This window comes from Phocoena sinus, chromosome 3 (genome assembly GCF_008692025.1).
Source record: "Phocoena sinus isolate mPhoSin1 chromosome 3, mPhoSin1.pri, whole genome shotgun sequence".
Lineage (NCBI taxonomy): Eukaryota > Metazoa > Chordata > Mammalia > Artiodactyla > Phocoenidae > Phocoena > Phocoena sinus.
This window is the reverse complement of record NC_045765.1, coordinates 423,290-444,993: the sequence shown is the minus strand read 5'-3', so window position 1 is coordinate 444,993 and position 21,704 is coordinate 423,290. Positions and strand designations below refer to the sequence as shown.

The following is a 21,704-nucleotide window of genomic DNA, read 5'->3' as shown; positions in this document are numbered from 1 at the left end:
GCAAATGAAAAATAGAAATAAAAAACACAAACCAACAAATATAAATAAAAAGAAAAAAAAGACATAAGAAAATATTTAAATAAAAGAATAAAAAGCAAACCACAAATTGCATGAGCAGGTAGCAGTGTACTCATACCTGTTGAAATAATGCTCGGTGGAGCGGTGGCCTGCCTGCAAGGTGGGTAACAGCAGTGCTTTCTCCAGCTCCAAAGCCTCCAAAGGTCACTCCCAGAGGCTTGATTTGAACCCAAGTCAGTGACTTGGGCGGGGGGGAGGGGTGACATGGTTCTGTCCTGAGGGGTTACCTCATAATCCACTTTCAAAGACTTTTCAAGAAAATGCTGAGAACCCATCAGGAGGCACCTGTGTCTCGCTGCACCCCGCAATCAGAGAGCCCTGGGGTGGCCAGGGCACCCCTCACAAGTCTGTCCCATCAGTGGCAGCAGCAAGGTGGCCACCAGTCACAAATGGATGCCTGAGGCCCAAGAACCTCAGGAACACTGGATCACATGCAGACAGTGGCCCGATTTCTTGAATTCAAATGCCCCAGTCCCAGGGTGACCAGCAGGGCAAGTAGCCCAGACCCAGAGGTCCAACGGTGGAGTCTGCTATATGACCATGTTTGAGTCTCAGCCTCCTCATCTGTAAAATGGGAGTCTTCATTTTTCCCACATCATGGTGCTTGTGTGAGGATTAAACTTCAGGCCTGGCACATCCTGAGCTCTTAGTTTTATAATATACAAAACCCCATATTCTTGTTCCCACTGTATCCCCAGCACCCTGTGCAGGCCTGGCGCTGAGGTGCTTTTGAGCACCTACTATATGCAGGGTATTGGCTTCACATATTGGGAGACACCACTGATAACTCCTGGATCCAGGAGTGGCCGTGGCAGGGGGAGAGGGAAGAAGGCACTGGGCAGCCGGGTGCAGCAGGAGATGTGGGCTCCCCCAGGATAGGGTAGGGGCAGCCTCATGAGAAGCAGGTAAAGAGAAGGGAAGGTAGGAATGGCACTCCCAGCAGAGGGCATGACCAGGTAAATGCCCTGAGGTGGGATACAGATTGGCCTACCCATGGGCGCCAATGAGACTGGGCTGGGGAGGGGTGGGAGAGGGGCAGATAAACTCAGGGCAGGCAGCAGGGCCCAGTGAGGAGGTGTTTTGGGTACCCACAGGTGCCCCAAGCCTAATCCAATCTCACAACCCTGAGAGGCAGTTTCTGCCGCCTGCCCAGAGAGGTTAAGCGAGTTGCCCAGGACCACAGAGCCAGTGTGACTTGGTGGGATTTGAACGCATGCCCGCTAACTCCAAGGCCTCTTGCGCAGTACCTCATAAACTTCTGCAGGATGGGGAATTCCCTGGCAGTCTAGTGGTTAGGACTACGTGCTCTCACTGCCGAGGGCCCAGGGTTCAATCCCTGGTTGAGGAGTTAAGACTCCACAAGCTGCGCGGCAAAACAAGCAAGCAAACAAACAAACAAGAAAACCCACACTAAAAAAACAAACTTCTGCAGGATGAATGAATGAATATATGTCTTTGGTGCGAAACAAGCCCAGGGCTAGGCATTAACGGCCTGAGACAAAAGGCCCATCCTGGGGGGGGCGGGGCAGGGGTGGGTGGGTGTTGCCTGGTTTCCCAGCAACAGGGTTGGGGCGCTCTCTGGTGGTCAGAGCAGGAATGGCTTGGAATCACTGAGCCTTGAGGGGTACAAAATGGTGGCTGGCAGACAAGTCTCTGTTCCTAGTCTCTTGACATTCAAAATCGTTTATACACAGGCTCCAATTTGTAATTCCTTGACGCTCGTGCTCCAGTGCTCCCTTCAGCAGGAAGCGCAACTCCAACCAACTCCTATTCGTTCTTCAAAGCCCTGGCTCCAATGTCCTCTCCCCTGGGAAGTCCTGTCTGTCTCCCCAGGCCGAACCAAGTCTACCCTAGGGACTCATCCTCCGGCTCAACCTCACGGGGCTGGAGGGTATCTTCAACCAGCTCTGTCTCCTCCAGACATGGAGTACTTCAGAAAACCACTTTTATTGCCTGTTGAGTCTGTGATTGCCCCTGCTGTGTCCTTGCACCCAGCAAAGGGTCTGGCATACTACAGGAGCTCAATGAAAGTTTGTCGAGTGGATAAAGAAATAAGTGCATGATTGGCCTGGAACTAACCTCAGAAATGACCCTGGCCTGCTGATTAATTTTTGGGGGGGTTTAGGTTTTCTGCCCTCTTCTCACCCGAAGGCATCATGGAAACAAGGCCATACCTGGCAGGCCTCAGACTCTTATCCCATGTGCCACACTGAGACATGGGAGGGCAGCCCTCCTTGATTCAGGAATGGGTCTCCTGTCTGTATGCATTCAACGAATGTTTATGGATTGCCTGTGTGCCAGGCACTGTTCTGAGTCCAGCTGGGAACAAGATACAAAAACCCCTTCTGTTGTGGAGCTGACCCTACAGTTTATCAGGCGGAAATGAGTGCTATTGCGGAGGGCGCCTCAATAGACGGACATTTGAGCAAAGACTTGAAACGTGTGGGTTCGGAAGCCACGCAGGTGTCCTGGGAACGGTGCACCGGGTAGGGGCACAGCCAGTGCAAAGGCCCGCAGGTGAGAGCGCTCAAGAGCGTCCCAGGAACAGAGAGGACAGAAAGGTGAGAGAAAGGTGGGACTTGGCAATAAGAGCAATAATGAGGGAAGCGGGGACCTTTGTAGATTTGTAGAAGAGGAAGGGCTCGGACCCGCCCAAGACCCGCCTTCGGCCTTTCCCGCAGCCTTCGGCCCCGCCCCCAACCCCACCCCGGGCCCTGATCCAGGTTTGCCAAGGGTACTCGGCCTCGCCCCCTCAGGACCCGCCCCCCCGCCATCCCCACAGCCTGGCCCCGCCCCGGCCCTGCGCCCGCTCCTAGTTTGCCCCTCGGCAGCCACCGTCGCCCGGGCCACCGCCCGCCGCGTGCGCCGCCTGCTCCGCTTCCGCCGCCCTTCCCTGTCTCACGCCGTGCGTGCCCTGCGTGCCTTGCGTGAGCGTGCGCGGGAGCGTCGGCCGGCGAGGGAGCAGCAAACGGCCGGCGGCGGGCGGCGAGTGCCGCGCGGGGGGCGGGCGGCGCGGAGGAGGCGGCGGTGGCCATGGCCGAGGCGTCACCGCAGCCCGGACGGTACTTCTGTCACTGCTGCTCGGTCGAGATCGTGCCGCGCCTGCCGGTGAGGCCCAGGCCAGGCGGGCGGGGGCCTTTGCCTCAGCCTGAGGCGAGCTGGCTCGGACGGGGAAACTGAGGTCCCCGCGGAGGGCCCGGAAGCGGGCGGCCCTGGTGGCGCAGCTGGGCCGGCGGCCGGGAGGGAACGGGGCCGGCCCCGAGCGCGGTCGGCGCCGCGGCCGCCTCGTGGGAGGGAGTCGCCGCTCTCCCGGGCCCGACGGCGGCCCAATCCTGCGTTCTTCTGCCTCCCGAGGGTGGGGGCCTGCACCCAGGTGGGCCCTGCGCCCTCGCCTGGGTGGAGGCCGCGGGAGGGCTGCTCGTGAAAGGCTCGGTTTCCAGACCTCTCAGCCCGGAAGTTCCGAGTCGGTAGGTCCGGGACGGGATCAGTGCCCCAGCTCCCGGCCGACCCTCCCCCGCTGCACGGGTGGAAGACTGAAGGCACGGCGGCCCCGCTCCCGGCATTTGCCGCTCGGCTAGCTCCCGGGGAGCAAGAAGCGGGCGGTGCGGTTGACCAGGGGAAGGAGCTGCAGGTGGCAGCGATTGATAGAGTACCAGCTCTCCTTGGTCACCTGGTTGATTTTAGAGCCAGACTCTTAGTCCTGCCTTTGCAGCTGTGGGCTTCCCTGGGGGAGGCAGGAGAAGGAGTTGGTGGACATTATCCCAGCTTCAGAGGAGACTGAGCTAGAGTCAGGGTTTGGAGGGGAGAGGAGTGCCCGGGCCCAGGAGGAGAGAAAGGGTAGAGGTGGTGTGGCTTCCAGAGGCAAGGGGCTTGGCGGGGGTGCATAAATCGAAACCCTGGGTGCGTGAGCAGACTTGAGGAGCTGAGACTTGCCCCACTCCCCCACTCCAGCGTCCCGGAAGAAGTCCTCCTTCTGCCTCTTCCGGCTCCCTGCACGCCCCAGCAATGGGTCTGGTTTTCTCGACTGGCAGGAAGGGGCTGGTCGCAGGACAGTCCCCAGCCTGGAGGAGCTGCACGCAGCCCCTCGCAGCTGTTGTGAGCCCTGGACAGGCCCTGGGTCTCAGGCTTACCCCAGAGTGGCCTGTCCAGAGCCATCGGAAGCCTGGGGCCGGGCAGTCTGTGTTGCTAGCTGTTTTGGCCTCCCCTCCTGGGGCCAGCCTGGGGCCCGGGTCCTGGCCCAGAAGGACCCTGACCTTTTCCGACTGTCACTGGGCTAGCGAGGTTTTTCCTAGTCACAGGATCCAGTGGTGACAAGGTAGCCATGACCTTTGCCCTCCCAGTTTATAGGGAGCCAACGCTGAACAAGCGATTGGCAAATATTTGATCGGGAACGTTGGTAAATTCTGTTAAGCGCAAATAATGGCAGGGAGGGGACCGGCGTGGAGTTTGGGACGGGATTGGAAGAGGCCCAGTAGAGTGGGTGTCTGTTTATGAGTAAGGGGCGCACTTGGTGTTCTCGGGGGCAGGAAGGTGGGCTCTTAACATGGTGACGTTGGAAGTGCCCCACCAGCAATTGCGCTCCCCGCCACCACCACCACCCCTGCCCCCCAGCCCCTGCCGCCCGCCAGCACGGACCTCTGTTCACGGGAAACCGGCCCGAGGTTGGTGTGCAGTGAGACAATGGCTGGTGTTGAGCTGCTCGTCCTGACCTGCTGTCGAGGCCCTCTGCCCGCCCTCTGCCCGCAGGCTTCCTCGCAGCAGCCCAGACGCCCTGGGCCTCGGTCTCCTCGCCTGTCAGACGGGTTGGCGAGGGCACCCCTGTGCTTGACGGGCACGCGTGGTCAGGGGGGGCCCGGGAAGCTGGGGAGGGGCTGGTGCCTGCCTGGAGCGGGCATGTGGGAGCAGGAACCGGACCGGCTGGCCGATCCGGAGGCCTCTGCGCAGGTGCGCAGGCCCAGACTCGATTCCCCCAGGAAATCTCCCAGGAAATGGGAGCACCAGGGACGAGGTGGACATGGGGCGTATGCGGGCGGGCCCCGCGGGTGGGCGGACCAGGTGGCGTTTGGGGTTTGGCCCACCACCACGGGTGGCCTTGTTGAGGCCTGCTGTCCTGTGGATGACCCCTGTCTTCCTCTCGGAAGTGTCCCTGAGCAGGGTCGGAGGACGGGGACAGGACCTGGCAGCTGCCTCGGAGGGCCATCAGGGTGAGGAGAGAAGGCCCGTGTGCGTCCCCAGCCTTACGCACCCGCACCTTGTCCTCCACACAGAGCCGCTGGGGAGCAGGCTGGGCCCCCACCCGCCCGGCGGCGTGCTGTGCAGCTGCCGAGGGCGCCCCTTTCCCCCGCTGCTGCCGAGGCCCAGGGAGGCTCAGCCCTGGGCCTGGAGTTGAGACCCAGGGGCCCAGAGATGAGGGCTGCCCCACAGGGCCGACCCAACGGCTGCTCCAGAGACAGCCGGTGCGGCACAGGGCGGGAGTCTGGGGGTGCAGCAGGGGGCTGAGCCCCGGAGGGGTGGCTGGACGAGGGGTGCCAGACAGAGCCACACTGTGGGGCTCCCCGGCTGCACCTCCAAGCCTCCCGGCGCCGTTGGAGGCTGAAGTGAGGCGCACCCCCGGCAGGGTGGGCCCATGTGTCACGTCGATGGGCGCTTGCCGGCACTTAGCGGGCCCCAGGTGATGCGAGGCCCCGGGACGGTGCTGCACCCCGGCATTCAGCAGCATGCGTGGGGCTCACAGATGCTGGGGGGGACAGAGGGGCGTGAATGCGCTTTGTGGGGCAGCTGCTAAGTCGCAGAAGAGAGTGCTGCGGGGCAGGGGCACTTGCCCACGGGGTCTGGGTGGGCCCAGTGACATCTGAGGAGGGTTGCCCCTGGGGTCTGTGGGCTGGTGAGGTCAGGCTGGGAGCACGAGGGGCTGCAGGGGCGTGGGGAGTCTCGTCAGGTCTGTATCTGGACCTGAGCTCACATACCCCCCACAGCTCTGCGCCCCAACCCTTTCTGGGGGCCCTGGGCCCGCCGAGGCCAGCATCTCTCCAGCTCCCACCTCAGCGTCCCCGGCTTCACCACACGCGCCTGGCTGGGGACCCTGGGTCTGCACGTGGTGTGAAAGGGCGCGTGAAGGGTGAGGCCTGTCTCTGAGGGCCCCAGTTGGCCGAGCACAGGGAGCAAACGCTCAGTAAATGTAGCACTGTAGCACTCGTCTGCCGGTCGGCGGCTGTTGCCGTGGTGATGATGACAGGATGGCCCTCTTGCCGGCCATCTCCTCAAGACGAGGAGTCTTCATCTAGGAACAGGTGCTCACGAGCTAGGGTCCTGCCGAGGGAGACAGGCCCTGCCCTGTGGGGGGCGAGCACTCCATCCCAGGGTTTCCACCGCTTTTATTACACAGTGATGTAATAAAAATCTCAGGGACACGCCCTTGGAGGAGAGCATTGGAAGACCAGGGTCTGGGCCTTCCCCACCGCCTGCGAGCAGAGCCCGGGGCCCTGCCTGAATCCCTGGGTGCGGGGCGAGCACTGCTCAGCCAGGCCACTCAGTCTCAGGGCGTGGGGCTCTCCGAGGATGGAGGGCGCAGAGCAGGGCCTGACCACAGCCAGCACTGAGCCGCAGGACAGCCGCGGCTGCCGGATTCCAGAGCCTGGGGTTGAGGCCACCCTCCATTTGCAGATGGGGAGACCGAGGCTTGCAGCCGGGAGGTGATGTTTGAGCAGACCCAGCTTCCAAGAGGGAGCAAGCCAGGTAGATATCTGCTCGGATCGAGGGGACACAGGGGACAGGGGATGGCAGAGGCCCAGAGATGGGCGGAGCTGGGAGTGGGCGTGGCCGGGCTGGGTTGTTCCTGGGGCTGCAAGGTGAGGTGGGGAGCACTTGGGCTCAGGGAGACACAGGGACTCCAGAGAATGGCGAGGTGACAGGCTCTCAGGCACCCAGGAGCAGTGGCGAGCCTCAAGAGTGGAAGTGGGGGTGCCCGATCTCCAGCAGGGTGTGGCGCCGGCCCCGCCCTGGCTCTTCCAGGCTCTCCCCGGGGCAGGGTGCGGGCCTGGGGCAGGCAGGGTCCCCGGGAGAGAGAGAGAGATGCTTCTCACGGGGGTTCTGCCAGGCTCCAGTGAGGTTCTGGACCTGCCTGCTGACCTAGATCAGACCCTGGTGGTGTGGGCAGGCCGGAGTCCTAGCTTGCCTGTGAGCTTGTGTTCAGGGGCCGTCTGGTTCCCAGCTTCCTAACCTCGGTCACCACAGACTCACCTGCAGCCCTTTTGCCTGTGTCCATTGCCCTCCCCCCGGGGGCTGGGCAGAGGGGGTGAGAACCCTGGTCACCTGGTCACCCATCACAAAGCCTCCTGTGGCCACGTTTTGCACCCTGTGAAACGTTGAAATAAACAACAGGTTGAGGGCTGGCTGGGGGGCCTGAGGAGGAGCCCCTGAGTGATGTCCCCGCCGGCCCTGGAAATCCCACGCCAGTGACTACTGTCATGGCCACTCACTGTGTAGGGGAGCCTCCCCTGGGCCCCTCGCCCTGCTCAGGAGGGCAGAGCGCTGCCATCCCTGTTGTTTCTGGCTCAGCATTATTGAGATACACTCCACCCACTTAAAGCGTACACGTTGGTGTGTTCAGTCCACTCAGAGTCCTGAAGCCAGCAGTCACCTCTGTCCAAGTCCAGAACATTCCATCACCCCAAACAGAAGCCCTGTGCCCATCAGCTGTCACCCCGGCCCCTGACAAGTATGAACCCACTCTCTGTGTCTGTGGATCGGCCTGTTCTGGACGTTTCCCGTCAATGGAATCACACCCTGTGTGTCCTTCTGTGTCTGGCTTCTCTCAATGAGCATCGTGTTCTCAGGGTCCGTCCACGTTGTTGTGAGCGTCGAGGCTTCACCCCTTTACGTGGCCGAGTGATGCTCCCGTGTGTGGAGGGACCATGTGGTGTTTATCCGTCATCCGCTGGTGGACACTTGGGTTGTGTCCACCTTTGGCTGCTGTGGACGTGTGTCTCCGTTGCCTCTGGTGGGCACCTGGCTGTGGAATCAGGGTCGTGGGGTGACTGTGGCTGTTTTCCGAGGACGCTGCCCCGTTTCACGCCCCCACCGGCCATGTAGGGGCTCTGATTTCTCCAGCTCCTCCCCGCACTGGTCCCTGCTGGCTTTGTGGGTCCAGCCGTCCGGGGCGGGTGTGAAGTGTGTCCCGCTGGTTTCGGGTTGCGTTTCCCTGTTGCCTGTGTTGTGTGTCTGTTCTTGGCTTGTTGCCACTTGTCTATCTTGGGAGAAACGTCTGTTCTGATCCTCTGTCCGGTTTTTGTGTTTGTTTTGAAGTTTTGAATTTTATTTTTATTTTTTTATGCAGCAGGTTCCTATCAGTTATCCATTTTATACATGTTAGTGTATGTATGTCAGTCCCGATCTTCCAATTCATCACACTGCCATTCTGTCTGGCCGTTTTTTAACCAGGGTGTTTGTCTTTTCGTTGTTGAATTGTGAGAGTTCTGTAGGTATTCTGGATACAAGTCCCCATCACCTGTGCAGCTCCAGCCACCCTCCCCGTGGCTCAGACAGTGTCCTCTGATCCTCGACCTTCCTTTGCTTTCTGGAGCGGGGCAGGTGGGGGGACACGGTATGCACCGTGGTGGTCCCGCCGTCCGCAGGGTGGGCTGTGCCCGCTGCACCCCGGCGTCGCTCCCCGCAGAGGGTGGCAAGGCCAGTGGTGCCCTCTGCCCCCAGGAACCGCACCTCTCCCCGTGGGTACGTGGCTGGCCTCGGGTGGAAGGACCTCACGCTCGCGGCTCAGCTCCCTGTTTGCGTGGCTTTGGGACACGTGTGGCCTGGGCCCGGTTCTGGGCCTGAGTGGTGGCTTTGGTGCTCAGACGTCTTGCCGTCCCTGGGGCAGGTCCCCCTCTCCGCTGCCTTGGAACATCATGGTCTCTGCCCGCTGGCTGTCCGGCCTGGGGAAAGCAAGGGCTGGGAGGGCAGGTGGCCGGTGTGGATGGAGTCGAGCTCCAGCCTGGTGTCACGGGCTGCATGCTGGGGCTGCCAGAATGTTCCGCAGGCCGGTCCCTCTGCCTGGGTGGTGCCTCCCGCCCTTGGTGGCCACCTTCCTGGGAGCAGATCTGCTCCGAGGCCCAGATAGTCCTGGAGCCCCGCTAGTCATTCTCCCAGCCCTCCTTTTTGTGCGTGTGTGGGTGAGGGTGTCACAGAACACTCTCGTGTCCCCCAAGTTGGGAGAGTTTGCTGAACCCATGTGAACTAGCTTGTTGATGGATGCGGCTGACTGGAGGCCCCGAAACTGTGACTTCTGTCACTGTGGGGAGCACCGGCTGATGGACTCGGGGACATGGGAGGTCGAGGAGGCCACCTGCGAGGGGAGCATCGGAGGCCGTAGCCGCGGGCAAGGGCGTCTGTGCGCCAGCCCTGCCCGGAGCGGCCCGGCCGGACCTGGCGGGTTCACACCCAGGGCCTTGAGATGACGCCCATGCTGGCCCTACCACAGCCCAGAGATCACGCTCGCTGCCCTCTCCTCCCGCAGGATTACATCTGCCCAAGATGCGAGTCTGGCTTTATCGAGGAGCTTCCAGAAGAGACCAGGTAAGGCTTCCCCCGGCACAGACCCCCGGCCCGAGGGTGCGCTGGCCGAACCTGGTAGGGGGGACGGCGGGGGGGGGGGGCCGTGACGAGGGCCAGCGGCCGGACCTGGGTGGGGGTTGGGCTGGACCTCCGCCCTTAGGTTCCTTAGCCTCCTGCCTCGGGCCCTGGGCAGGGGCTGTGGAAGGCGGCCTGAGGCCCATGGGTAGGGGGGTCCCGCTTTTGTCCCGCTGCTGACGGCGCCTGTCCTCCCAGGAGTGCAGAGAATGGCTCGACCCCCTCCACAGCCCCCGCGGACCAGAGCCGGCAGCCATTCGAGGTGAGTGGTAAGCAGTGGCCTCTCTCCCTGCCCCCGCCCCCTCCGCGCCCCCATCCACGCGGTCACGGCCCTCCTCTCCGCAGAACGTGGACCAGCCCCTGTTCACGCTGCCGCAGGGCTACGGGCACTTTGCTTTCGGCATCTTTGATGACAGCTTCGAGATTCCCACCTTCCCCCCCGGGGCACAGGCCGACGACGGCAGGGACCCCGAGAGCCGGCGGGAGAGAGAGCAGCACTCCCGGCACCGGTACGGCGCCCGGCAGCCCCGCGCCCGCCTCACCGCGAGGCGGACCACCGGCCGGCACGAAGGCGTCCCCACGCTGGAAGGGTGAGGGGGCCCGGGGGCGGCCGCGGGCGGGACGCTCGGGGCTTCGAGCCCGCCCCACCCCGCTCAGGCAGAGCAGCCAGCTATCCTTCCAGGAGGTTCTGTGGGCACGGAGGTGTGGGTGCTGGCTCAGGGGCTGTGCCCCGGGCAGGGCAGTTCCCCGGTGGGTCCGGCTGGCCCGAGGAGCTGTGTGCCCACTGCCTGCCTGCCCTCCCCGCACCCCGCCCCTGCCCCCCATCGTCCTTCTCAGAGGGGCCTCCGCCCCATGGGCATCTTCATCTGCTGAGATGCGCTGGTCCACGCCCAGACGAGCCGCCCCGGGTGCAGGCGAGCAGCGGTATGCGGTGTCCGGTGTCCCTGCCCCTCCCGTGTGCGGGGTCATGAGGACAGGAGGACCTAGTAGGCCCGTCCCAGCCCTGCAGGAGTCGGGGCTGAGCTCTTGTGGGTCTTTGTAGATGGAACTTGACTGCAGGTAGGCCGAGGCCTGTCCAGCTCAGGACACAGCCTTGGCTCACTGTGACCTCAGCCGGCACGTTTCAGGGCCGCCGCGAACAGCCAGGCTGATCCCAGGCTTCCTCAAGCCCCTGGGATCCCCCACGGTGCTTTCCCCAGGTTGCAAAATGAGAGTTGGATGCAGTCGTGCATTGACAGGTGCCATACAGCACTCAAGGAGACACTGCCTTCGGGCGCCTTTCGTGTTTGGTTCTTATTATTACCAGTTGAAAAGCCAGCCCTTTGACGCTGGCCCCTCCCTGGGAGGGCGCTAACCTTGAGCCTGGCTGCTCTGTTCCAGGATCATCCAGCAGCTGGTCAACGGCATCATCACCCCGGCCACCATCCCCAACCTGGGCCTGGGCCCCTGGTGAGTAGGTGGGGGGGGGTCCCCCTGTGCCCTTTCCGGCCCCTCTGCCACTTGAACCCCAGACTTCTTTGCCCAGGGGCGTCCTGCATTCAAACCCAATGGACTACGCCTGGGGGGCCAACGGCCTGGATGCGATCATCACGCAGGTACAGGGGCCTCCCCGGGGTTGGCACTGGGCACGACGACTTTATAGGCCCGTGCTCCCTGGAGGACGGGGTGTCATCTCCCACATCCACGTCCCTGGTGGCACTTGTGAGGTGGGGACGTGACCACCTTGGGGCCTTCCACTGAGTATTTTTTGTCACTGGTGCCTGGTCCCCTGGTTGTAGCCGCGCGAGGATTTGGGGAGGTGCCTCGGCCGTGGGAGGTGCCTGCCGGCCCCGGCTGTGAAGTGACGCTCACTAGATGAGAAGAGTGGGCAGAAGCCCGGGGCTGGGCCTCCTGGGGGCAGCTGACCTCTGACCCCCGAGGGGGTCGGGCCAGGACAAACGGGGCCTCGGTGCTTTTGCAGGTAACCCAGCCTTGCATTTCAGAGCCCCGTGGGGCGAGGGCCCTGCCCGCCCGCCAACAGGCTCCCGGCACTCTGGCCTCTTGTGTTTCAGCTCCTCAATCAGTTTGAAAACACGGGTCCCCCACCCGCAGACAAAGAGAAAATCCAGGCCCTCCCCACCATCCCCGTGACCGAGGAGCACGTAGGTACGTGCCTATGCCCAGCCTTCTCTGGTCCGGAGGCCAGTGTGCCCTCCATCCCCTGGGACACCTCTGGCGGGGGCTGCAGAGAAGCCCCCCTGAGAGCCCCATGGCCCGCCCGCTCCCACAGGCTCCGGGCTGGAGTGCCCCGTGTGCAAGGACGACTACGGGTTGGGCGAGCGCGTGCGGCAGCTGCCCTGCAACCACCTCTTCCACGACGGCTGCATCGTGCCCTGGCTGGAGCAGGTGAGCGGCGGGCCAGCCCGGGACCCTCCCCGCCCCGCCCGCCTCTGAACAGCTCCCCTCTCCCCTCTGTCCCCACAAAGCACGACAGCTGCCCCGTCTGCCGAAAGAGCCTCACAGGACAGAACACGGCCACCGACCCCCCGGGCCTGGCGGGCGTGAGCTTCTCCTCCTCCTCGTCATCCTCCTCCAGCTCGCCCGGTAACGAGAACCCGGCCAGCAGCTCCTGAGTGTCCCAGCCGACCCCCAGGGCGAGCACCCGGCTGCGGGCCTCGGCGGACTCCCGCACCCCTCGCGCCCACGGACTGCGGTGCCGCCAGGCCCCACACGGCACAGGCTTGGAGGACCCGCCCCTCCGGGCTGCGGAGGGAGCCCGGCCTCCCCAGGGCAGGGCCGGGCCGGACCGGGCCGGGCCGGGCCGGGCCGGGCCGGGCCAGGCTAGGCTAGGCACATGCCGCCTGGGGCGTCTGACTCCCTTCCTGTTTGTCTGTGACCTCACCCTCTACGTGTTCGACGGCAGAAAGGTTTTTATAATTTTAAATTATTACTGCTTTGAAATAAATGGACGTTTGAGCTCACTCGCGGCCCTGCATGATCTGTGGAGAGACAGGGTGGAGTCGCTCGGCTGGGGTCCCAACTGCGTGGACAGGCCGTTGCACCCCACTCCAAGCTCGGGGGCCCGGGACCACCAGGATGACCAGCAAAACAAGGACGAAACTGCTCTGACAGACGTTTTTTAAAGGAGAAAATATGTGTATCTTGAAAGCTATTTAAAAATACATCTACTTAGAAAGAAAAGCAGGTGGTTGGCGTGTTACTTGTGTGCGTCGGGGGGCGCAGCCCCGGGCCGGGGAGGTGAGCCGGCCGAGCCCCCGCGGCTGGCGTGTCATCCACAGGCTGTCCCCCATCAGGGTCACACGGCTGCCTCGGCCGGTGAGTGTCCAGCTTGCGCCCTGGGAAGTGCCCCCCATATTGGTCTTCCGTCTCTGAAGTGGAAGGTGGCTGCTGGGAGGGGTGGGAGCCTCCCCTGCACCCTCTTGGCTCCACCCCTGCAACTCGGAGGAAGATCAACCCCCAGGAGGCTGATCACGCCCCACCCCCACCCCAGCCTGTACACCCTGCCGGATCTGAGGGGCTCTGAGGACACCGTGTTCGTGTCTCCAAGGGCAGCTGTGACAACTCACCAAAACTTGGTGACTTAAGACAACACGCTTATCATATCAGTCCTGGGGTCACAATTTGCATCTTAGGGGCTAAATGCAGGCGTGGGCAGGGCTGGTTTCTCCAGAGGCTCCAGGGCAGCATCGGTTCCCGCCTTTTCCAGCTTCTAGAGGCGCCGCCTCCCTGGCTCGCGGCCCCTCCTGCATCCTCACAGCCAGCAGCGCAGCATCTCCCGTCTCTCTCTGCGTCTGACCCTCCCGCCTCCCTCTTATAAGGACCCTGGGATGACGCTGGGCCCCTCAGGGAATCCAGGGTCGTCCCCGTCTCAGGGGCCTTAACTTAATCCCACCTGCGAAGTCCCCTCTGCCTCATGAGGTGACACGTGCTCGGTGGCCCAGGACCAGGCCCTGCCAGTCTGTGGCGGGTCGGTGTTCCCCAGCCTCCCTCACCTCCTCGCTGCCCCAGGCACCCCAATGAGTTCCCAGGTCCGAGCCTTTGCTTGGCTGTGCCCAGCCTGGAGTGCCCTCCCAGACCTGGCCCCCGCGTGGCCGAGTCCCCGTCTCCCGCCTGGCAGGTGCTTTTGTCGAAGCCTCCCTGACCCCAGCTTGTGACTGGACTCCTATGGCCCCTGCTCAGCTCAGTGTCCCCTCAGACTCAGGGGCTCCCTGAGGGCCGGCCGCGTCTGTGGGGTCCGGCTGTGTCCCCAATGCCCCGCACAGCAGGCGCTCAACGCATGTGAAACCACTGAGTAACCAGACACGGGCTCGCCCGGATCGGGCCTTCCCCGGCCTCGGTCTTCAGCTGCCCGCCCGGCTCGCGCGCCTCCTGGAATCTCGGTCCAGCCGTCACTCATGGATCCTGGGCCTCAGGAGACCAGGACGGGCAGGAAGTGCGGGGACGGGTGGTGTCGCTGCGTGCGGACCCCGCGCCTCGGGGCCCCCCGCCCGTCCAACGCCAGGAACATGGGCCGGCCGCGGTGGCGCCAGGGCACGGACTCGTAGGTGTTGTAGCCCTTCTCGATGCGCTCCCGGAACTTAGCGCAGACCCGCTCACAGCGGCCCTGGCCACGCCCCTGGCCACGCCCCCACTCGGGCGCGCCCCACGCACCCCAGCCCGCCCCGCGCACTTGCACTCACCGACCCGGAGTGGCGGCCGCGGCGGTTCATGGCCACATAAAAGCCGGTGTTCACGGCCTTGAGCGCCAAGACGCCCACGCGGATGGAGCGCATCTCGAAGAAGACGCCTGCGGGGAGGGGCTGGGTCAGGGCCCGCCCACCACCCACTTGCCCACCCACCCCGCTCTTCATTCATTCATTCGTGTGGGGAACATTCCCCAAGTACCTACCGTGCTCCTGGCCCTGTGCTGGGCGTGGGGATGCACCAGGGACCACGCAGGTCCGTGGGAGTGGCCGTGGCCGTGGGAGTGACGGGGTGGGGGAGGAAGGACACCAAGCCAGGGGGAAGGCCTGAGGCAGGACTGGCCCTGATGGGTCGGGGGAAGTCATTGGGGAGAGCTCAGGGTTTTCTCTGGAGGGCAACAGGGAGCCCAGGGGAGGGCCCCGTTAGTCAGGGATGAGAAAACCAAGCCAGAGGAGGTGAGTGCCTGCCAGGTGAGCTGCTGCTATCAGATGTAGACCCCCGGCAACGACCCTGACAGCTCGGCTAGCCACGGCCGTGTCCGGTTATGGGGGAGACAATTCCAGACAGGAGGTACGGCCCAGGCAACGGCCTGGGGGTGGGACATAGGGTGTTTAAAGCACAGTGTGTTCGCATCAGTGATACCCGCTAACACTGCTTGAGTGCCAACTGTATGCCAGGCATTGTATCCCACCAAGCCCACACAGCAGCCCCTGGAGGGAGGTGTGGACCGTGCCCACTTCCCACAGGGGAAAACTGAGGCCTGAGAAGTGGCAGAGCCAGTTTCTCGGGCCCTGTCTGTGGATGGATGACCCTGGGCGAGCCCTGCCCCATCTGAGCTGATGTTTCCTATCCAGTGAAGCAGAGCTGGGGGACAAGCCCCAGCCCACTCTCTCTGAGCCACACCCAGGCACTGGGGCCTAATCTGGAGTCAAGGCCTTGCCCTCTGGTGTTCACTCTGGACTTGGATGCCTCAGGTGATGGGCAGCTCACCTCATGTCCCACAGGACACACCTGCTATTTCCTGGGTCAGGCACTCAGCTCCTCTTGTGCATGGCCAGCTCCTTCTTTATGAGGCTCAACTCAAGCCCACCTCCTCATTGTCACCCTTATCGCTGCCCAGATGGGGAAACCGAGGCTCAGAGAGAAGCAGTGACTGTCCCAGGTCACCCAGCAGAGCCAGACCTCACCCCCAGCCCGAGGCCACCCTTCCTGGCCAGGCCCAGCACTGAGCAGCCGGCCCAGCCACTCCCCCTGTCCTTGCCCTCGTCCAGTTAGCCTAATGAGGGCCTTGAGAGCCCCAGATGAAAGCAGGTGGGAAGGGCAGGGGTGATTATCTGCCCTAATGGTGGTGATTCAGGCAGTGGCCGGCAATGGCTCGGCTCCCCCGCTCCCCTGCCCAGCCTCAAAAATGTGGGGAGACTGAGACAAGCCTGGAGTCACCGACCGCCCTGGTCTCCCACTTATCACCAACCTCCTCCTTCTCCTTCTTTGTCCCTTCATCTCCTCTTGCCTCATACGTTCCACAAACACTTATGGAGCACCTACTGTTTGCTGGGCAGGGCAGCAGGGATATGACTCCAACTCGATGAGGTTCTGGGCACTTTGGAGCCCTAGCTCCATGCCCCCACCTCCCACCTCAGGCAGGTCATTTGCCCTCTCTCTGCTTCAGTTTCCTCATCTGCCAAATGGGTGTCTAGGAAGACATAGAGGGGTCCCCAACTCTGGCAGGTCCTGAGTTTTGTTTTGCAGGGTGGGGAGTTCAGACCCAGCTCTGGCCCCATCTCATTATGTACTGGGCCCACGGGGGCCCTTCCGGGAGCCTCAGCTTCCCCTCTGTAAATGGGTCCCGTGACCCCAACGTCAATTATCTCACAAAGACCCTTCTGCTGAGCCAGGACCAGGGCTGGGAGCTTCCCCTGTGACCTTCACACCAACTGTCCGACCCTCCTTCCAAGTGAATTGGACCCCATTTTACAGTTGAGGAAACTGAGGCCCCAGTCAGGAAATGACTTGGCTGACGCCATGCGGCCAGAGAAGCCTCCGGACCCTCCCTCAAGTGGGAGAGGGCCCAGTTCACTGCTGCTATTACTGCTGCCTTTGCTATTATTGTCCGCCTATCTGCCCTGTACCCCTGCCCCCGCGCAGCGCCCCCGGCTACTCACTGTCAGGGCTGTCGCGCCAGCGGGTGCCCTGCACGTGGCCGCTGGGGTCCACACACAGGAAGAAGTGGGTGGAGGAGAAGAGGCGCCGTCAGCGCACGTCGCCCTCCAGATGCATGTAGCTGCGTGGTCTCCGCGGACTGTTTGGGGTCCCCGCGGCGCCGGGCGCCCGTGCCAGCAGTAGCCACGCCAGGCCCAGCCACAGGCGGCCGCGTACGGCCCCGCGCCCCGCTCGCCGCCGCCTGGTCTTGACTCCCCGCGCGCGTCCGCGGCTCTGCCATTGCGAGATGGGGGGCAGAGTGCCCGACGGGGCCAATAGGGCGCCTCGGGGGCGGGGCCAGAGCCACAGTGGGTGGGCCAGGATGCGGGGCGGGGCCGCGGTCAGGGCGGCCTGACCGCCCTGCAGAGTCTGGGACAGGCCAATGCGGCTCCTGGGGGGGCGGGGCCAGAGCCGCAGGGGGCGGGATGATTCCCCACGAGGGTGGGGCCAGTACAAGGGCGGGGCCCATTCGGGAAAACACTCCGGCCTCCACGCGTGTTTGTTTGCCTTGCGGGGCGGGGAGGGCGGTGCTTGTCCGTGAGTAGCCAGATTGGCCTGCAGGGGCTGCGGGAGTGTGAGAGAGGCGGGCCACAGAGACACGGCGGGAGTCAGAGCCAAAGAGAGGGAGAGACAGAGCCAGAGACAGAGAGATATAAAGACAGAGCCAGGTGTACAGCACAGGTCTTCTAATAACCTATAATGGAAAAGAATCCAAAACAGAATAGTATATATGTGTAACTGAATCACTTTGCGGTACGCCTGAAACTAACACAACATTGTAAATTAACTACACATCAATTTTTAAAAAGGGTAAAAAAAAAAAAAAGAGCCAGAAACAGAAAGACAAAGAGACAAGAGACTGAGAGGCAGAGATATAGACAGAGACTAAGATGGAGGGACAGAGTCTTTGAGACTGCACAGGCGGAGATGGATGAGACAGAGACAGAGACAGACAGATGTGTGAGAGGCAGAGAGACAGGGAGAGACTGAGCTGCCCAGGGGTCAGAGGTTGGGATGGAAGTTCTGGCCCGAGTGCCTGTCCTTGCCAGCCAGGCCCCTGAACAGGGAATGCCCCGGGGGGCTTGTCTACCCTTCCAACTAGAGCTTCCTGAGAGCCAGGCCCAGGGGGCATGCGGCTTCGCTGAGGGGTGGGCCTGGAGGAAAGTGTGGGTGGAGGGGCAGGTGAACTGTTGGAGCATATGCTGTGCACACAGGTGTTGGGCAGCAAGGTGGCCGATGGGAGGATGGACAGCTGGGCATGTCCGAGGCCAGCTGATGGGGACCGGGTTGACGACCAAGGCCAGCACCCTGTCCCCAGCATCCGTCTCTGCATGTCCAAGGTGGTAGGAATGGGGCCACCCTGTTACAGACACACCCACCCAGTGCCCTGGGCCCTGTGAGGTGAGTGCAGTAAACCTTCACAGACTCAGAGCCAAGCGACATCATTGACAGGTGGGGGAGCCAAGGCCCAGGAAGGGCAGGGATTTCCCCAAGGCTACACACAGGACGCATCCCAGGGCTCCCTGCCTTTTGGCTCCTGGTGGCTCAGTTCTACAGCCATGGATGCAGGTGGCACCTTTAAATAGCACCGGGGTGAGGACAAGGTGACAACCCTGCCCTGATGGACTGCTGGGGGGCCAACCGGTCCAGCCAGACGGTGTCGCCGGGATGCCTTCCTGGTGGCTCCAGGGATTCCCCGATCCCTCTTCCTGGCCTCAGGAGGGCCACGCAGGGGGTGTGGCAGACATCCAAGCCCAGGACCCCAGGACTGAGATAGGGGTCCAGCCCGGACTGTCTCCCCACACTCAGAGCCCTGAGGCCAGCACCCAGGGGACTGGCCTGCAAGCATCACCTCCCCAAGCCTTGCCTCCTCCTGTGGAAAATAGGCCAGGAGAGGGAAGGCTGGAAGGATGGAATGAGATAATCCACAACCTCACTGGGTACTCGGAATAACACCTCCACTCCCACCAGCTAGAAGCTTGGCCTTCCCTTCGTAGACTGTCCCCACCCCACCTGCCGGGAGGACAAGATCCAGGGCCCTGTATGACCGGAGGGAACCCACGCCTGAGAAGAGAGCTGCGCCCCAGGGTGCTTTTCGCAACAGCTTCACTGAAATATAATTCACATGCCACCCAGTTCACCCAGGAAATTGTGCAATTAATGCTTTCAGTACAGAGTTGTCAATGCTTACCTCTGTCTAGTTCCAGAACATTCCATCACCCCAAAGAGAAGCCCCGTCCCCATCAGCAGTTACCCTCATCCCCTCCCCAGCCCCTGACAACCACGAATCTACTCTCTGTCTCCGTGGATTTGCCTGTTCTGGACGTTTCCCATCAATGGACTCACACCCTTTGTGTCCTTCTGTGTCTGGCTTCTCTCACTGAGCGTCGTGTTCAGCTTCCATCCACATTGTATCAAGTGTCAACGCTTCACCCCTTCGCATGGCTGAGTGATGCCCCCATGTGTGGAGGGACCATATTCTGTTTACCCATCATCCATTGCTGGACACGTGGTGGTTGCTGCCTTTTGGCTGTCGTGAATCATGCTACTGCGGACGTGTACGAGTTTAAGTGTGAACATAAGTCGCCATTTCTCTCATGTGTATACCCAAGAGTGGAACTGCTGGGTCACATGGTGATTCTATGGTTTGGCTTTTTTTTTTTTTTTTTTTCTCACTGTTGTGGTCTCTCCCGTTGCGGAGCACAGGCTCCGGATACGCAGGCTCAGCGGCCATGGCTCACGGGCCCAGCCGCTCCGCGGCATGTGGGATCCTCCCGGACCAGGGCACGAACCCGTGTCCCCTGCGTCGGCAGGCAGACTCCCAACCACTGTGCCACCAGGGAAGCCCGGTTGGCTTTTTGAGGAGCTGCCAGAACGTCTTCCACAACAGCTGCCCCATCTCACATTCTCACCAGCTGTGCACGGGTGCTCCAGTGTTCCCACCTCTTCACCAGCAGCTGTGATTGGCCATCGTTTTGACTGCAGCCATCCTAGTTGGGTACAGAGGTATCTCCCTGTGGTTTTCTGGAAGACGTCAAGCCTACAGACAAGTTGTGAGAACAGCACAATTAACGCCCTGTTGCGGGAGTCCCCGGTTCTACATATTATTTTTGATTTCTGTCAGCTGGAGGATGGGTAAATACACTGCAGCAAACTCACCGGGGAGTACTATGCAGCCATGAAGAAGAGTAACCCACTGAATACACAACAATGTGGATGAATGAGACAGAATGAGGAGAAGCAGTTAGACACAATAGATGTCCATCTATGGGACATTCTGGAAAACCAACCCATGGTGTGCACTGTCCGATGGGTGTCACCCTCAGGGGCAATGATAGGGGACATGAGGGGGTTTCAGGGGCTGGGTGTTCTTTGGAACACCCCTGTGTCCTGGAAAATTAATTGAACTGTATTCTTTCTTTCTTTTTTTTTTGGCTGCTCCCACGCGGCCTGTGGGATCTTAGTTCCCTGACCAGGGATGGAACCGCGCCCCCTGCATTGGATATGCAGAGTCTTAACCACTGGACCGCCAGGGAAGTCCCGTGAACTGTATTCTTGATGTGTGCACTGTTCATGTTCTACCTGAAAAATACACACGTGTGGTCTTTTTATGTACGTGAGTATTTGAGAGGCAGCCTCAGAAATGGTCGGACTAGTTTTTTTTTTTTTTTCCTTTGGCTGTGCCATGCGGCTGGGGATCACATTTCACCGACCAGGGATCGAACCCAGACCCTTGGCAGTGAAATCGAGGGTCTTAACCACTGGACCGCCAGGGAATTCCCGGACGAGTCTTCTAATGTCAAGGTCCTCCGTCATAGCCAAGCGGCAACCTCATCCCTCATCCACGCTCAAATGCCCCCTCTTGTCACCGTTATGTCCTTGAATACATTTTTTTCTCATGCCAAACCTGGGTAGGGCACATGCAGTGCCTTCTGTTCTCCCTTTGTCTCTGTGATTGGCTGAATAAAGACCCACAAACGTGTCCACATTCTAATCCCCAGAACATGTGAATCTGACCTTATTTGGATAAAGAGTCTTGGCAGCTGCCATTACATTAAGATTTTCAAATGAGATCATCCTAGGGGCCCTAAATGCAGTCACAAGTACCCTTATGAGAGACACAGACACGGAGGAGAGGCCACGTGAAGGCGAAGGCAGAGATGAGAGGGACGTGGCCACAAGCCCAGGACGCCTGGAGCCCCAGAAGCTGGAAGAGGCAGTAAGGACCCTCCCCGGGAGCCTCCAGATGGGGCACGGCTCTGTCCACACCCTGATTTCATCCTCGTGATACTAATTTTGGATGTCTTGTCTCCAGAAATATGAGAGAATTAATTTCTGCTGTTAGGCACCAAGTTTGTGGTCGTTTGTTATGGTGGCCCCCAGAATCTGATGCTGTGTCTTTCCATTTAGAGAGCATTCCTTGCCTTCCTCAACACGTCTCCTTTTTTTTATTATTATTAATTTTTTCTTGGAGTATAATTGATTTACAATACTGTGTTAGTTTCAGGTGTAGAGCAAACTGAATCAGCTATGCATATACATATATCCACTCTTTTCTAGATTATTTTCCCGTATAGGTCATTACAGAGTACTGAGTAGAGTTCCCTGTGCTACATGGTAGGTCCTTACTAGTTTTCTATTTTATGTATGGTAGTGTGTGTGTGTCCATCCCAGTCTCCCAGTTTATCCCTCCCCTCCCCCCAGCACTTCTGAAGTCTCACAGAATGTCTCACAGCCTAAGCTCACCTGATCGTCTCTTGGTTCAATTTGGGTGAAAAGTTTTGGGGAAGAACCCAGCACACGCGAACAGCTTCTGAAACACAGTCTTGCCCAAACCCCAACGCCTCGATGCCATGACTCCCTCTTAAGGACATCTGTCTCCACTTGTCTCGTGTGTTATTCGTATTTTCATGCTTAAGTTTTACAAGGAAATTTGATATCCCCGTCAGGAGTGGAAAACCAGTGCCATACGTTGACACATTGACAATAAGCTGTAAGAAGAAATACAAAGAGAAGAGACCCTGTGACAAAAGTCTCCGATTGGCAGGACCCCAGCCTGGGAGCTGAGACGGGGTAACACGCAGGTGGCAACAATCGAGACCGCCTGTGTTTGAGCAGGG

The 21,704-nt window shown here is 61.0% G+C and overlaps 2 protein-coding genes across 6 annotated transcripts; one reads left to right on the top strand and one right to left on the bottom strand.

Annotated features, from left to right (window-relative positions):
* The first annotated feature begins 3,009 nt into the window (after positions 1-3,009).
* RNF126 (ring finger protein 126) lies at positions 3,010-12,882 on the top strand. Of its 5 annotated transcripts, none has more exons than XM_032628111.1 (9): positions 3,010-3,186; positions 9,590-9,648; positions 9,901-9,964; positions 10,153-10,211; positions 11,083-11,151; positions 11,228-11,297; positions 11,754-11,847; positions 11,972-12,087; positions 12,168-12,882. In XM_032628111.1, exons 1-9 carry the CDS (start codon positions 3,112-3,114, stop codon positions 12,312-12,314), a joined length of 753 nt encoding a protein of 250 aa, XP_032484002.1. In that variant the 5' UTR covers positions 3,010-3,111; the 3' UTR covers positions 12,315-12,882. The 5 variants fall into 5 exon arrangements, with proteins under 5 accessions (XP_032484002.1, XP_032484001.1, XP_032483999.1 ...); XM_032628110.1 differs by having other exon boundaries at positions 10,153-10,292; XM_032628108.1 differs by having other exon boundaries at positions 10,081-10,292.
* A 130-nt stretch (positions 12,883-13,012) lies between these two features.
* On the bottom strand, positions 13,013-18,994 carry FGF22 (fibroblast growth factor 22). Its single transcript, XM_032625283.1, is given in 4 exon segments — positions 13,013-14,293; positions 14,382-14,488; positions 16,548-16,975; positions 18,966-18,994. Coding segments are annotated over 4 exon segments (747 nt in total). The 3' UTR covers positions 13,013-14,110.
* Between the last annotated feature and the right edge of the window lie 2,710 nt (positions 18,995-21,704).